The following is a 16,327-nucleotide window of genomic DNA, read 5'->3' on the forward strand; positions in this document are numbered from 1 at the left end:
CTGGAGCATAGGCAACTGTAGGGCTTCCAGACCTGAGAGAGAACCACAAGGCACCCCGGGGTGGATGCAGGGTTCATATCCCAGCTCCACCACTTACTGCCTAGGACTGTGCTATTAAATCCTCTGAGCAGGCGCGGTGGCTCACACCTGTAATCCTAGCACTCTGGGAGGCCGAGGCTGGTGGATCACTCAAGGTCAGGAGTTTGAAACCAGCCTGAGCAAGAGCAAGACCCCCATCTCTACTATAAATAGAAAGAGATTAATTGGCCAACTAATATATATATGGAAAGAATTAGCCGGGCATGGTGGCACACGCCTGTAGTCCCAGCTACTGGGGAGGCTGAGGCAGGAGGATCACTTGAGCCCAGGAGTTTGAGGTTGCTGTGAGCTAGGCTGACATCACGGCACTCACTCTAGCCTGGGCAACAAAGTGAGACTCTGTCTCAAAAAAAAAAAAAAAAAAAAAATCCTCTGAGCCACAAGTTCCCCCTCTTTGAAAAAAAAAATAACCTATCAGGATCATGTTCAATATTAAGTGTCCCTGTCCCCAGTAGGTGTTCAATAAATACTATTAGTGAAAACACAAGGCGCTGAGTGCCAGAGCAGAGCTGTGGTACCCCAGGGGTTGGAATGGAGGGGCAGCCCGGCTGATGGAGGGGTCAGAGGGCACCAGCAGGAGCTGGAGCACTTGGCTCCGAGACTCCTGTTGGCCCCAACCTCGGGGGCCAAGAAGCCGCCTACAGGTTGATGTTCCCACCGGTGGGCTCTGAGGCTGGCCTGAGGAACTGTCAGCTGAAAGTGGGCTGCCTCTGGGCCAGGCCCTGTCATTACTTGCAGCTGCCCGACACACCCCCTTTACTGACTGCCACTGTGAAGGCCTTGAAGACTGTGAGGCCCGACCTACGCACCACCACCAAGAGTAATTCAAACTCAAAACACTACCAAACTGGAAAGTAAGTGTAAAGAAGTCCAACAAAGGTCTGACCCTTCCCATGATGACCACCCCAGTATCTTCTTCAAAATACTGGATATTTAAATTGTTGCGGCTTTTTTCCTCTCTCTCATTTACCTGTGAACGGCCCTGCTTTGCTAAGCGCTTGCGGAGACCGCACACATTCATTCACGGGCGGGAATGCACGGCTTTCTCTCCATCGACTTTCCTTGGTGACCGCCCCCTCACCTTCCAGTGCGAGAGGTCGCCTCCTCTAGGAAGCCTTCCCTGACCTCCCCTCCCACTCGGGTTCGGGCGCACCTCCCGCCGGCTCGCCCTAGCGCGGCGCAGCCACGCGGTACAGTTACTTGAGTGTGTCCCGGCCCGGGGGCTGCTCGCGCCGGCCTTTCCCTCCCCGTCCCCGCGCAGTCAGCGCCCGGGAAAGCCGGCGGGGGTGGGGGACAAGCGGCCTCGCGGCCGCGGCCGCGCTCTGGGGCCCTCCCCGCGCCTCCCCGCGCGTCTGCCCCGGGCCCCGCGCGCCGCCGCGCACCCGGGAACGAGGCCCGCAGCCCGGACGCCACCAGCGGCAGCAGCCAAGACTTCCCGTCTTTTGGGTTCAGTCTAAGGCGGCGGCAGACAGCGGCGGCCTGCTCACCCGAGCCAGGATGCCACAGGCCCCCGCCTCGCCTCTGTCCGCCCACACCCGGCCCAGCGGCCTCGGGGCCGGGGGCCGAGCGCCCTGCCCGGGGCGAGCCTGCACCAGCGCGCTCGCGGCTCCAGGCTCGGACCCCGCAGGGCGCGGGTCCCGGCGGCTTCCGGGAGTCGGGCTCGCCTGCGCCTAGCTTGAGGTGTCCCCGCTGCCGACGCGGAGGGGCGCGGTCACTAGCTTCCCAGACCCCGGGCCTGCGGGCAGCCTCCGCGTGGCTCCTGGTTCCGCCCCGCCACCAGATGCTCTGTGGTCTCGGTCACCACGCGCCGGGAGTGGAGGTCACAGAGATCACAAAGGGATCGGGAGCTCCGCCCTCTGGCCCCGGGACTGCAGGATGAGGGAAGTTCCCGGCGGTGGCTTGGGGGAGGGAGGGCTACAGCATCTTGGACATTCTGACAGCAGTCGCCTCTACACTCGAGTCCCTGACCTCAGGCCCTCGCGGTCCCCTCTGCTTCGCCACTGGGAGAGATTCTGCAGGTCTGAGTTCTGGAGAGAAAGAGGGGAACCTTGTTTCTGAAGTTTATCAGGAGAGACTATGTTATTGTGCATACACAGGCGTGGTGGCACATTTCATTTTAGGCCAAGAATGACTCAGATTGTGGAGGGTCAGTGAATGCTGCTAGATCCTGAGCCCTGCTAAACTATCTTTGCATGCATCCAGAATATTCTTACAAAGTCTAGTCTGTCCATTTCTAGGATCAGAGATTGCTGGAAAGGAGAAACCCAGGGGTAAGGAAAAGGGTCTGGTTGGGAGCTGAGGGCTCAACTGTTGGGTGAAGACAGCCATTCACCACTTCCCAGGAGAAAGGAGACCTTCGATTCTTCCCCATCCTCAAGTATCTGGCCAGCCCTCCAGCACCCTCTCTAGTGTGCCCTGGGCAGAGGAGGGCATCAGACTGACTGGTGGGAGTTGGGGAATGTTTTGAACGCATGAAGCAGCTAAGACCGAGATTCCCAGGGTCTCTCTATCAGAGAGACCCTGGGAATCAGCAAAGGCAGTCATTTAGCATCCTGGGGCCTGTTTTCTGGTTGGGTCCTTTCTGGTTTCCTTCTTCCATAAGACAAGGCCTGATGCTACACTATCACTCCCAGTAAGGGGGTGAGAGACCACAGGAGCCCCTATTCCTACAACACACCCTTCGCACCTGGCACAATGCCTGGTTCACAGCAGCTGCTCAGTGGAAGTTTGTTTGCTCTGTGAGTCCATGAATGAATCACAGGTATAGTCACAGAATATTGGAATCTTGGGGTCAGAAAGTCCCTTGGAAGGACACCAAGCCCACAGAGTATGTTTGAGAGTTGTTACTAGAATAACGCCCTGCACGCCCTGCACCACCTGATCCAGAGGAACTTGACAGCCCCTCACGCGCCCGCACACACAGGCCACAGAGGCTCTGCTCCCTCTGGAGAAGCATTCATTCAAGTCTCCTCAAAGCAACAGGTGCCCCATTCAGGAGCACAGGTAGGCTGTGCTGCCCTCTCCCTCCCCGGGGTGAGAGGCCCTGCTTGTGTCTTAGGAAGCAGAAACTGTCACTGCATCTGGCAGGGGGTGGTGAGTGCTGCCCTGGGCGTCTGGTAGGGCTGAGGCAGCACTAGATGAGGTAGGCTGGGGAATAAAACCAGACCCCAGAAACTCCACACTTCCCATTTCCTAGGCCCTCTCCTTTCCCAGCTCTTGTGCCCCCGGGGTTGTCCAGGAGAGATGCAGCGCTCAGGTGTAATGAATCCTGAAAGCCATGGGGAGGGGTGAGGACTTGGGCACTTCAGGAAACAGGCCTCTATGGTACAGGAGGCTCACCCAACTGCGATGCCACAGGAAGATAGGTTCTTTCCTCAGACATGTGGCCAAGGCAGAGACTTTCATGGCGTATCTCAGAACAGCCACCTAATGACCATCAAAACCTTGACACAGCCCAGGCATGGTGGCTAATGCTTATAATCCTAGTACTCTGAGATGCTGAGGCAGGAGGATCACTTGAGGTGAGTTCGAGACCAGCCTCAGCAAAAGTGAGACGCCCATCTCTAGCAAAACCAGAAAGAAATTAGCCAGGCAACTAAAAGTAGAAAAAAAATAGCTGGGGGTGGTGCCACAGGCCAGTAGTCCCAGCTACTCAGGAGGCTGAGGCAGGAGGATTGCTTGAGCCTAGGAGTTTGAGGTTGCTGTGAGCTAGGCTGGCACCATGGCACTCTAGCCAGGGCAACAGAGTAAGACTCTGTCTCAAAAAAAACAAACCTTGACACATTCTTCTATGCCCTAGTTTCCCCATTTTTTAATGCAGAATACAAGGGATCATTCCCTCCACCTACATACTAGTCAGTCCGATTTTCTACACATCTGTTCAAGCATCAAAGGCTGGGGAAACAGGGATAAAGAACAGATGTTCTAAGGTTTCAAACTTCATTCCTGGCTTGACCAAGAAGACATCAGACATCTGACCTTGTACCACAGTTGTATTGGGTCCCCCAGGCCTTGCCCTCATGTTGGTAATCTCATGTTTTCCCCTGTGGTAGGTAGAGGCAAACTCTGCCTTCATTGCATAAAGAACTACAAGATGTTAACGAAAGAAATTAAGCACAGCACAGGAAAATAAATCAGGGGTCCTAGCCTGGACACACTAGCTTTTCCACAACTCCCTAGTTCAGTCATTTGACCTCTTTTTTTTTTTTTTTTTGGAGACAGAGTCTTGCTTTGTTGCCCAGGCTAGAGTGAGTGCCATAGCGTCAGCCTAGCTCACAGCAACCTCAAACTCCTGGGCTCAAGCAATCCTTCTGCCTCAGCCTCCCGAGTAGCTGGGACTACATGCATGCGCCACCATGCCCGGCTAATTTTTTCTATATATATTAGTTGGCCAATTAATTTATTTCTATTTATAGTAGAGACGAGGTCTTGCTCTTGCTCAGGCTGTTTTCGAACTCCTGACCTCAAGCAATCCACCTGCCTCGGCCTCCCAGAGTGCTAGGATTACAGGCATGAGCCACCATGCCCAGCCCATTTGACCTCTTTAATGTGAGTTAGGAGGATAGGATGCATCTAAGACCCCTTCCCACTCTAAAAATCTACAGATTTGGTTTTTAGTTCAGCAGCCATTCCCAAGTTTGCGTTCTCCAGTGAGGGATACCTGAGCAGGTATGGCAAAGGGCAAGTCTTTGGTTGCTAGTGTAGTGGATCTAAGACTTGGGCAAGTGCCTGTTACAAGAATTGTTCCAGGCCGGGCGCGGTGGCTCACACCTGTAATCCTAGCACTCTGGGAGGCCGAGGGGGGCAGATTGCTCTAGGTCAGGAGTTTGGAACCAGCCTGAGCAAGAGCAAGACCCCGTCTCTACTATAAATAGAAAGAAATTAATTGGCCAACTAATATATATAGAAAAAGTTAGCCAGGCATGGTGGCGCATGCCTGTAGTCCCAGCTACTCGGGAGGCTGAGGCAGAAGGATCGCTTGAGCCCAGGAGTTTGAGGTTGCTGTGAGCTAGGCTGACATCATGGCACTCACTCTAGCCTGGGCAACAAAGCGAGACTTTGTCTCAAAAAAAAAAAAGAAGAAGAAGAAGAAGAAGAAGAATTGTCCTTAGGTTTTGTTTTTTTTTTTTTTTTTTGAGACAGAGTCTCGCTTTGTTGCCCAGGCTAGAGTGAGTGCCATGGCGTCAGCCTAGCTCATAGCAACCTCAAACTCCTGGCTCAAGCAATCCTCCTGCCTCAGCCTCCCGAGTAGCTGGGACTACAGGCATTCGCCACCATGCCCGGCTAATTTTTTGCATATATATATTAGTTGGCCAATTAATTTCTTTCTATTTTATAGTAGAGACGGGGTCTCGCTCTTGCTCAGGCTGGTTTCGAACTCGGCCTCCCAGAGAGCTAGGATTACAGGCGTGAGCCACCGCGCCCGGCCTTGTCCTTAGGTTTTTTTCTTGGCAGCTAGGACAGAGACCCAGTGCACAGCCTCCTCGTACTGCCAACATTGCCCGTTCATTGCCTGGTGTGCAGGTACTCAGTGCATTGTCCCTCTCCTCATTTCCCCTCCTGCCTGTCTGGTTCCGGCAGGTCCTTCCTGGCTCTCCCCCACACATTGCTTTTGCCCCCAGCCCACCCTCTGAGGGAAGCATCTTCCCATCCCCTGCCACACAGCCTGGTGTAGCTCCAAAGGAGGGAGGAGAGTGAGTGTCTGAGACATGGGTGCTTCTGGGCCTTTGAGCTGTGGAGTGAGTAGCCTCTCACACCAACACCCAGACTCCAGACCGTTGTGCCCCGAGAAGGTGGACATATAATTTCCCAGGTTCTCCGTGCCGGAGTCAAACTCCTGTATTTCCTTCTTCCTCTCACTCCTGCCTTCCCTCCATTTCTCCTCCTCCCTTCTCCCCCTCTTTCTTCCATTCTTTTGCTTCCTCCCTCAGTTCCCAGGATCTTCTTTCTTCTTTGCTGAAGGTTCCCGTTCTCCCCTGGACCCTCGGGTTTCCTCCTCCTGGGCCATCCTTGAGTCCGGGCTGAAGGCAGATGAGGGAAGGACAGCTCCCCCTTGTGGCCGTCAGGCTGAGGCCATCCTTCTGGGGGTGCTGCTGCCCCAACCCCCGCTAGGTTCCCGGCTTTAGGGATCCTCACTCCTGGCTTTTGGGGGAGGACAGAAAATACTGGCTTCTGCTCAAAGCAGCCTTGCATTTCAGCTGACCACCTACACGTAAAGTGGCGGGAGATCCACGCAGCGTGGACACTGACAAGCACGTGGCAGTGATGAAACCCTTCAACGTCAGCGCTCTTTTCCCAGTTTCACGGCCACAGCTCTGTGGGTCAGGTGAGGTCCTCCCAAATTTACAAACGAGGACATGGACTCGGAAGTGCGAAGGGACTGCCTAAAATCACATCCAGAGTGGGGCGGACCTCAGACTGGCTATTTCTACTACCACGCTGAAAACTATCCTCACGTTTTAGATTCCGCATCTCTTGTTTTATTTTATTCTCACAGCAATCCAGCGAGGCGCACAGCAGCCCTGCAACGGAGGAGCAGCAGTCCAGGGAGGTGAAACGACCTGCTTGAAGGCTCCGAGTCCGAAAGAGGAGGAGGAGGAGGAGGGAGGGCTCAGCGCCGGCCAGCCAGCATCAGGGATGCTGCCCCGACTCCGCTGGGACACGTGGGGAGATCCAGGCCCCTCCCCCTGACCTTGCTCTCTGCCCGCCGGGAAGTGGGGAGCTTGGGGGGAGCAACCTCAGCGCGTCCCTGGGACAGTCTCCACTTGGGGGCACGCCCTGGGGTGTTGCTTCTTTGGGAGGTCGGTGGCCTTGAACTCTGTGCTAAGGGGCCCGGGCCTGAGAAAAGCCCGGTAGACTTGGAAGCCTTTGCCCGACTTGGATGGAAAGCGGAGCAAAGGAGCCCGAGGGACCGGGTGCAAGGCCAGGACCAGTTCCTCGCCCGCGGGGACCGGGCCCGAGGAGCCGCGGGGAGGAATCCTTCCCGGCCCGCAGCCGGGGACGCAGTGAGGCCCGGGGCGGGGCGGCCCCTCCCACGTCCTGGAGGGCGGCGGGGAGAGGCCGCGGGCCGGCCGAGGTTCTGTGCCTATGGAGTCTGGACTTCCCAGCCACCTCGAGGAGCAAGCGAGAGTCTTCCCTGCTGGGCAAGGTCCCCAGGAGGCCCGCGCTTTCTCTGAAAGTGAAAGGAGTGGGCGGGGGGCGCGGCTGAGGCGGGGCCCGGGCGGGCGAGCGCGCAGGCTCCGCCCCGGGGCAGTCTCGAGCCGGGGGCGCCGAGCGACTCCAGTCCCCGCCGCGCCGCGGGCTGGTGGGCTCCGCTGCGGCTCCGGTGCCGGGAAATGACCCTGCCCGGGGGCCCGACGAGCATGGCGCGGCGGGGGGGCGCGGGGCCTTGCAGCCCGGGGCTGGAGCGGGCCCCGCGCCGGAGTGTCGGGGAGCTGCGCCTGCTCTTCGAGGCGCGCTGCGCCGCGGTGGCTGCCTCCGCCGCTGCAGGGGAGCCCCGGGCCCGCGGGGCCAAGCGGCGTGGGGGGCAGGTCCCCAACGGGCTCCCGCGGGCTCCCTCTGCCCGGGTGATCCCACAGCTGACCGTGACAGCCGAGGAACCGGACGTACCCCCGGCCAGCCCCGGGCCGCCCGAGCCGGAGGCTGACTGCCTCCCGGCAGTGGGCTCGTCGCACCTGCAGCAGCCGCGCCGCCTTTCCACCTCGTCGCTCTCCTCCACTGGCTCCTCGTCTGTACTCGAGGACTCGGAGGACGACCTGCTGAGCGACAGCGAGAGCAGGAGCCGCGGCAACGTGCAGCTGGAAGCCAGCGAGGACGTGGGTCAGGTACGGGCCGCGGGGGCGGGGCCAGCGCCGGGCGCGGGGGCTGTGCGCTGGGGACCCAGCCTGGAGCTCTCCGGGACCGACTTCTGTCCCTGCCTCCCTCCGCGGAGGGTCCGATTCTCACTGTTTAGAAGGAAGGTGGGGGTCGCAGGGAGGCGCCAGGCTGACCTCTCGCCTTGGCAGTTCTCACCCGCGCTCTGCAGGCAGGTCGCGGCCCGGGCCGGGGGCGTCTAAAAAGGAGGGTGAAGAGTACACGACTGGCCGCCGGACCGGGCGAGGCGGGGTACCGTACCTTGTAGACTGTGAGGTACGAGTGGAAGCATCGGAGGGGCTTAGCCTTGCCCCGTGAACCCTTGGAGAGAGGGCGGAGGAGTTTCCCTCGCTCCCCGCCCCCTCTCTAGTGCCGCGGCCCCACCCCCGCCGTTGCCACGGTTTCCCTCTCCTGAGTGGGAGTGGAGCGGCGCTCCAGGCTCTGCTCCGAGCCGCTGCCGTCTGCTCCCGGCGCCCGCACGAGGCGTGGACGCAGGGGAGGGGCGCAGGGCTGGGAGCTCTGGCAGGGAGCGGGACGCAGCCCACCTGGTGCAGGCCCCCACCCCCGCAGTCTCCCCGCCTTGCTGCTCCGAAGTATGGTCAGGGGAAGGTAAACTGAGGCTAAAAGGGAGCGGGATCAGCCTGCTAGCTTCTGCCTCTGGTAGCCTGGATGTTCCGGGGCCAGGTTTGTCCCTCGGAAAGCCCCGGCCAGGATGAAGAGAAATCACTCCAGGCGCCCGCCCCGTAGGGGTGTGCGGCTCCCAGGACAGCCTCCTTGTCCCCCTCGTTTTAGCCAAGGCCAAATACCTTAAATAACTGCCCGCAGTCAGCGCGAAGGACTTGCTCTAGATCCACATTACGCAAGTGTCCCTGAAGCCGAGGTGTCTCCGACCCTGCCCCAAAGCTTGGGTCGGGAAGGCTGGGCTGGGAGAGCCGCAGGCGCTCGCCAGGGTTGCCTGGACGCCGCGGGGAGAGCGCAGGGGTTCGGCCTGGGCCTTCTGGACCAGGCTCCCGCCGCACACTCGGATTGGACGAGTCCAGTCGGAGGAGACACTGTAACGACTTGTGTTGGCTCCATGATTCAGTGACTCTCCTGAGATTTACAATACCCAGCGGGCGGTGGGGTTTGTGAGTGATACAAGAGGGGAGCAAAGCAAGAACACCCCTGCCGCCAGGTGTAGGGTGCCCAGGGCTCAGTCACGAGCCTGCCGCCTTCCTCTCTCCTCCCACAGCGGGTCAGGGTACCCCTGCCCCATGATCGAAACGTTTCTGACGCAGCCCTGGCCTATGTAGAGGGGTAGATGCCGCGGAGGGGGTCCCAAGACAGTGGCATGTGCGGCAGCGAAAGCAACCTCCCACTCCTTGTCGTCGTGAAAACCTGAGCGGTAGCTGTAGGTGGGCTGCGCCCCCGCTCAAATCTCTGACACCTGAGAAGCGCGAGCGGCGAGCGGGCGCAGCAAGTGTGGGCGCTGAGGGCGCAGGCACACCCCGCTTCCCTCTTCCGCCCGCAGAGACCTGGCCGAGTGCCTGGGGGAGGGACTACTCGAGGAGGAGGTCCCGGGGCCGAGCCTGAGTGCGGTGTAGACAACCCCGGCTGAGGTCAAGACAGCCTCAGCTGTGTCCTGGGTGTCTTCGGTCGCCTCTTCCACGCTGGTCCTCACTGTCTCCCGGAGCCCCCAGGAGCTGGTGCAGATGGCCACTGAGGGCCCTTCCAGCTCCAAGGCGGGGTCTTCCCAACCCCCAGCCCGCTGGGGCCTCCCCGAAGGCAAACAGCCACGGCAGAGGCAGATAAGCCGGGGGCTGTTGACAGAGGCTGCCTGCGTCCTCGTGGGAGGGCCTGGAGCGGACTTTGCCTCACGGCTGGGCACACGCGGCCTGCCCGCCCAGGCCGCCTTTAGGGCTTCCCCAGGCAGGAAGCAGAGCCCGTCCCGCCGCGGACTGTGAAGGATGCACCTGGGGGAAGGTCACTGAGGCGCAACTCAGGGACTCCCAACCTGCCAGCCCCTCACACTCGGGCCTGGGCAGATGGAGGCCCGGAAGGGCAAGGCATACATCTTCCCCTTCGCCTCCTAGGAGCCCTGTACAGCCTGCCTAGAGCTGGGTAGTTGGGACTGGGCAGCCTCCCTTCCTCCAGGGGCCTTTTCTCTGGTAAAAGGAAAAGTCCTGGGCAGGGAAACTTGAACAAGCCAGGAGAGTAGTAGGAGCCCTGTCCCCCAGGGCAGCTGCCATGACTCTACGGCCTTGCCTGCCTCCTAAAACAATTGCAGGGTGTTGCTCTAGCAGAGGGGAGGGTGTTTGGCTCCTGTACACGTCTGGTTTTCTCTTCTCAGTGCTCCAGGATAGGTAAGGAGACCTGGATGACATTCCCCTCCTGGACTCAGAATTCCCACACATCACTTTCCACTAATTATAGAGCAGAATTTAGGTTAACAGATTTCCTTTTTAAAAAGCAAATGCCCACGGGAAGGTGAAGTCGTGGGTCACTTATACCTTAGTGCAAATCATTTTACAAATTTAAACTGATTGCTCCCCCCCACCACCACCACCACAGGGAGTGCTAGTTTGACAGGGCAATTGGAACATGGGGAGGGTGCAGGATGGTAGAGAGCTTCAACCAGAGACTGGATGGCTGGAGGCAGGCAGCAGGGTGAGTACCAAAGACAGCAAAGGATCTGCTCTGGTAGGAAATATGCTGAGTGTCTGCTGTGATGTAAGACACGGGTGTCCTTGAGGTTTCCACCTGGAGCTTAAAGAAAGAAGGGTCTGAGACTAGTATCCAGCTAAGCCTCGCCCAAGTAGAGATACTACCTGTTTAGCCCTAGAAGTAAGGAATTATCGGAGGGTCCTCCTATGACTTCATCAAAGACTGCCACAGGGTCAGCTTTCCTGGCTTTTGCCCCAAGATGCCAAGGTAACCTCTGGCTGCGTGTTGGTTTCCCAGAGAGAACACCTTCATGGAGGGAAGGCTGGGCCACACGATGTGGCTTTGGGCCACCTTGCCAGCTAGATTTCACTCCGTAACATAATAAATGCTTTCTGATCTCTATACAGTAAAAGTCCTACCTGCTCAAAAATATCTTCCCTGCTGTTGTTCATGTGCCAAAATCCCCACCCACCCTCTAAAGAGTGATTCTCCAGGAGCCTTTGTGAATAGATTCATTTTTAAATGCATTATGTTCCCTGGGGGAGGTATCTCAGGGAACATATGGGTATGGCAGTGAGTTGAGTTGCTTGACATGTGCATCAATTCCTTCCCTACTTGACCATATCCATCACTGGGAGGGCAGCTAAATCCTGTCTCCTGGCGAGGTAGCCAGGAGAGCTCAATGAGACAATGGGTAAGAAAGCCCTTTTGTCACCTGCTTCCTAAAACCATCCTTAGTTGCTGCTGCTCTTGGCTCATATGAGATGCATAAAACTGGAGTGGAGGCCGGGCGCAGTGGCTCAAGCCTGTAATCCTAGCACTCTGGAAGGCCAAGGCGGGCGGATTGCTTGAGGTCAGGAGTTTGAAACCAGCCTGAGCAAGAGTGAGACCCTGTCTCTACTATAAATAGAAAGAAATTAATTGGCCAACTAACATATAGAGAAAAAATTAGCCGAGCATGGTGGCACATGCCTGTAGTCCCAGCTACTCGGGAGGCTGAGGCAGAAGGATTGCTTGAGCCCAGGAGTTTGAGGTTGCTGTGAACTAGGCTGACGCCACGGCACTCACTCTAGCCTGGGCAACAGAGCGAGACTCTGTCTCAAAAAAAAAAAAATTACAAAAATAAAAAATAAAAATAAAACTAGAGTGGAGAGAGTGTTGACCCCATTTTACCTCAGCTTGGGAGCAATTCTCTGTGGTCTACCAGGCCTACCTTCCACCTCCCATCCCCTCTCACTGCCTCCACATGATCCCAGAAGGAAGGATGGTGCAGTTCTCTCACCCCACCTACCCAAAGCTCATTCCCTCTTCCACTAGGAACAAAATGTATCCTCTAAGTCCATTCTGGTCTTACTATCTGGCAAATTCTTCTAGAAGGCTCCTAAGGCTGCCTGCCATTAAACCCATTCCTTTGCATAAAAGCAAAGGTGTCCAACCAGTAGAGAGGGCCCCCCAGGCAGGTCTCAGGGTTTCCCCAGGGATCAAAACACCACCTTATGGCTCCAAATCACTTCCTCTTGTACAAAGCTCTTTCTCAGGCAGTATTCCATTTGACCCTGCAAAAGGAGGCAGGCTGGTACCATGGACTTTGGAGCCTTCTGGGGTAAGAGAGCTTGGGCCAGAGATTGGGGGGCTGGAGGCAGGGAGTGAGGGGATGCTAACTCCTCTGGGCCTTGACTTCTTTGTGTAAAACGGAGTAATAACACCACCTCATGCACTTGCTGTGCATGTGCCTCATGATCATGATTCCCAAACCGTGTGGGAGAAGGGGGATCAGGTGGTGCTTCTGAATATACATGGCACATACATCATCTTCCTGGAATTTTACTTGAGGATTTGGAGGTGGGGAGTTTTATAATAAAACTTGGATTTATTATGCAGCAGAATGCAAACCTTGTATGTATTTAAAGATTTTAAAAAGGAGTTTTGAAAGTGATGTCATGCTTCTAGTGGGCTGCTTCTGGCTACACCCCCAGATCCCCAGGGATTGGACATGTGATCACACCCTAGTGTGCCATGTAAGGACTTCAGTGGGAAAGTGGGAGCAATGCTGTCTGATGGGAGATGAGAAAGTGCCTGGCGTGAAATAGGCAGTCAGTAAATTGTGCCTTGTGTTATGGCAGCGGCTACGTCCTCCCAGAGGAACCAGGTCAACACAGATGAGAGTACTTGCTTGGGTTCACTGAGCTAGAAAGTGACAGGGCCAGGCCCGGAACCAACTGCTGACTCCCCACCCAGTACTCTGTCATAGCTTCCATCTCCTCCCCATGGGAAAGGGCTTTATGGTCAGCAGCCTCCTTTACTTACGCTGCCTCCTCAGTGCTCCTCCCTCCTCTGTTGTCAGGGAGGGTGGTTTCTGGATTCCAGTCCTGTGGGGGCACACATGCACAACTCCTCTAACAGGCAAGCAGTTTAGATGAGCAAACCTGTGTACTGCAGAGAGACACAGGACTGCTGAGTTTGGGGTGCAAAAAGAAAAGGTTCAGGGTATGAGATGCTCTCAGGATTAGGTGGAGCCCAGATGCAATGGTCATGAGGCAAGGGGTACACCAAAAAACCCTCACATTTCCCTACCAGTTTTGTCTAAGATGGCAGGCCCTCAGGGTTGCATCCCATTTTCAGGGCTTAGGTTTCTAGATCCAGATCAACAAAAGGTGCTTTGGGCTTTGCCAACTAGTGAGGGGTGCATTGAATCCAGGGACAGCAAGAGGGTCTAGGGGAGTCGAGTCCCAAGCCATTCTTTCTCCAGGCCCTTTCTGGTCTCCCTGCCCTGGGCCTGTGTAAACCACGTTTCTGTGTTTGTCTGTCTCCCTAAATGAGAGGAACCAAGGTCCCAAGTGGATGAATCCATGATCCAGATTTGTCCAGCTTATGCTTCATGCCAAGGAATAGGATTCGGGAGCTAAATGCTTGTCACACTCAAACCCCATTTACTAACCCCAACAGCCCAATAAAGGTAGTTATTTCCCCATTTTATAGATGAAGAAACTGATACTCAGAGGCTTGTTTCTCAGGTCCAGAAGATCCCTAGGCATGGGTAGAAATGCAAAATTTTTGGCCCCACCCTAGACCTACTCAGAGTTTCCCAGAGGTATACCTGAGAATCTATCTGCTTTTTTATTATTATTATTTTTAAAGACAGGGTCTTATTCTGTCACCCAGGCTGGCTGGAGTGCATTGGCATGATAATAGCTCACTGCAACCTCAAATTCCTAGGCTCAAGTGATCCTCCCACCTTGGCCTCCCAAAGTGCTGGGATTACAGGAGTGAGCCACTGCACCCGGCCATAATCTGCAACTTTCAACAAGGGATGACCATCAGGTTATTCTGATGCTCACAAAAACCTCTGCAGTTTAGTAAACTGCTCAGGCAGTTCTTGAGTGGCAGAGCTGGGGTGCAAACCTGAGCCTTCTAACCCTAAGTCCAGGGCTCTTTACAGCCGATTGGAGAAGCTGGAATCACCATCACTGAGCCACACAGGCGCACAATAAACCTTCACTGAGTAAATGAACGAATTAATGAATGAATGAATCATCCAGCTCCCTGTTTCAGAGGAGGGAGGGGCTTATGCATTTCTGAGACGCGGACTTGCAGACCTTGACCTTGTCGCTTCCAGAAAAGCCACTGGCAGAAGATCCGGACCATGGTGAATCTGCCAGTCATCAGCCCCTTCAAGAAGCGCTACGCCTGGGTGCAGCTGGCAGGGCACACAGGTGAACGTCGGGGCGCGCGCGGACTGGGCGGGGAGGTGCCGGGAAAGGAGGAGGCCGGGCAGTGCTAACTGGTGCGGGTCCGCAGGGAGTTTTAAGGCGGCGGGCACAAGCGGGCTGATCCTGAAGCGCTGCTCGGAGCCAGAGCGCTACTGCCTGGCGCGGCTGATGGCGGACGCGCTGCGCGGCTGCGTGCCTACCTTCCACGGCGTGGTGGAGCGCGACGGCGAGAGCTACCTGCAGTTGCAGGACCTGCTCGACGGCTTCGACGGGCCCTGCGTGCTTGACTGCAAGATGGGCGTCAGGTACGTGTGCCCTGTCGGGCTGGGGCGGAGACCGAGTTGGGGACCGGGACCGGAACAAGCGTGTAATGGGGTGCCCATGTGGGTCCCCTCATGCCCTGGTGGGTGCCTGCACCCCCACAGGACTTACCTGGAGGAGGAGCTGACCAAGGCCCGCGAGCGGCCGAAGCTGCGGAAGGACATGTACAAGAAGATGTTGGCGGTGGACCCCACGGCGCCCACGGAGGAGGAGCACGCGCAGCGCGCGGTCACCAAGCCTCGCTACATGCAGTGGCGGGAAGGCATCAGCTCTAGCACCACGCTTGGCTTCCGCATCGAGGGGATCAAGGTGGGCCACGCCCGCTTCGCTTTGCGCCGCCCTGGCCCTTCCTCCGCCCCAGCCCCACCGCGCAGAGTCCTTCTCGGTTTGTCGTCGCCCCTCGCCCTGTCACCACCACGACGACCACCACCACCACCAACATGGCGTGACGCCCTCTGCCGGCCGTCTGGCTGTCCCCAGCAGCCAACGCCCCCGGAGCTACCGCTGCCCTAGGCTGATCCTCTCCCCCTGGGCGGGTCCGGGCCCCCTGGCACTCCTGTCCCTCCTCTTTCAGAAAGCGGACGGCTCCTGTAGCACAGACTTCAAGACCACGCGAAGCCGGGAGCAAGTGATTCGGGTCTTTGAGGAGTTTGTGCAAGGAGATGAGGAAGTGCTGGTGAGCGCGGAATCCCAGAACCCTGAGGTGTTGGGGATCCTGAAATGAAGGGGTGCCCGTGGTCATTCCGTGTAGTGCCCTCGCCTATGCGACCCCATTTATCTCATGGAGTTGTAACTGCTTTATGTTCCTTCTGGGCCGTGCGCCGTGAGGGGGCCGTGTCCTCCTCACGACGGTATCTGCCGAGTGGAACACGCATTGTGGCTCCTAACCCTTAGCAGGGGCTCCCTTGGCGTTTACTTTGCCCTCCTCTTCTACTCTCTCCAGAGGAGGTATCTGAACCGCCTGCAGCAGATCCGGGACACCCTGGAGGTCTCCGAGTTCTTTAGGAGGCACGAGGTAAGAAGCCTCCCGCCGTGAGGGCTGAGTGGGGGTCGGGTCGGGGCTGCTCAGGGAAGGGGCTGTGGCCTGACTGTGTGGGGCTCGGCAGGTGATCGGCAGCTCGCTCCTCTTCGTGCATGATCACTGCCATCGCGCCGGCGTGTGGCTCATCGACTTCGGCAAAACCACGCCCCTCCCCGACGGCCAGATCCTGGACCACCGGCTGCCCTGGGAGGAGGGCAACCGCGAGGATGGCTATTTGCTGGGGCTGGACAATCTCATTGGCATCCTGGCCAGCCTGGCCGAGAGATGAGGCTGGACTCCTGTCCCTACGTGGGCCGGCCGGTCTGACATGTGGACCTGCGGCTACCTCCCCACAGTGCATGCCAGCGAGAGACTGGAACCCCGATGTGCGGGGCAGTTCACAGGGTCCTGACGGGCCAGGTGCCAACCACCAAGGGGCGCACTGCCGATGTCAGGGTTGGCGCCCACACAGGCCCCAGCGTTCCCAGAGCAGAATGACACTAATTTACAGAATGTGAGGAAACAAAAGCTTCTTCCTCAGCCCAGCTCTTCTGAGGAGGTCCTACTCTCTCCAGAGGAGCTGGATTATGAATTTTATTGAGCGGCCCTAGACCTATTGGTCTAACCGCCTAGACTACAATAGACTCCCCTTCCCAATAAAACTCAAAGACCCAGCTTCCAT

At 57.3% G+C, this 16,327-nt stretch overlaps 1 protein-coding gene across 1 annotated transcript; it reads left to right on the forward strand.

Annotated features, from left to right (window-relative positions):
• The first annotated feature begins 7,342 nt into the window (after window positions 1-7,342).
• ITPKA (inositol-trisphosphate 3-kinase A) lies at window positions 7,343-16,320 on the forward strand. The gene is made up of 7 exons (XM_012766478.2): window positions 7,343-7,922; window positions 14,210-14,306; window positions 14,392-14,608; window positions 14,729-14,933; window positions 15,199-15,300; window positions 15,568-15,639; window positions 15,731-16,320. Exons 1-7 carry the CDS (start codon window positions 7,434-7,436, stop codon window positions 15,932-15,934), a joined length of 1,386 nt encoding a protein of 461 aa, XP_012621932.1. The 5' UTR covers window positions 7,343-7,433; the 3' UTR covers window positions 15,935-16,320.
• The last annotated feature ends 7 nt before the right edge of the window (window positions 16,321-16,327 follow it).

Source organism: Microcebus murinus, chromosome 6, assembly GCF_040939455.1.
Source record: "Microcebus murinus isolate Inina chromosome 6, M.murinus_Inina_mat1.0, whole genome shotgun sequence".
Taxonomy (NCBI): Eukaryota; Metazoa; Chordata; class Mammalia; order Primates; family Cheirogaleidae; genus Microcebus; species Microcebus murinus.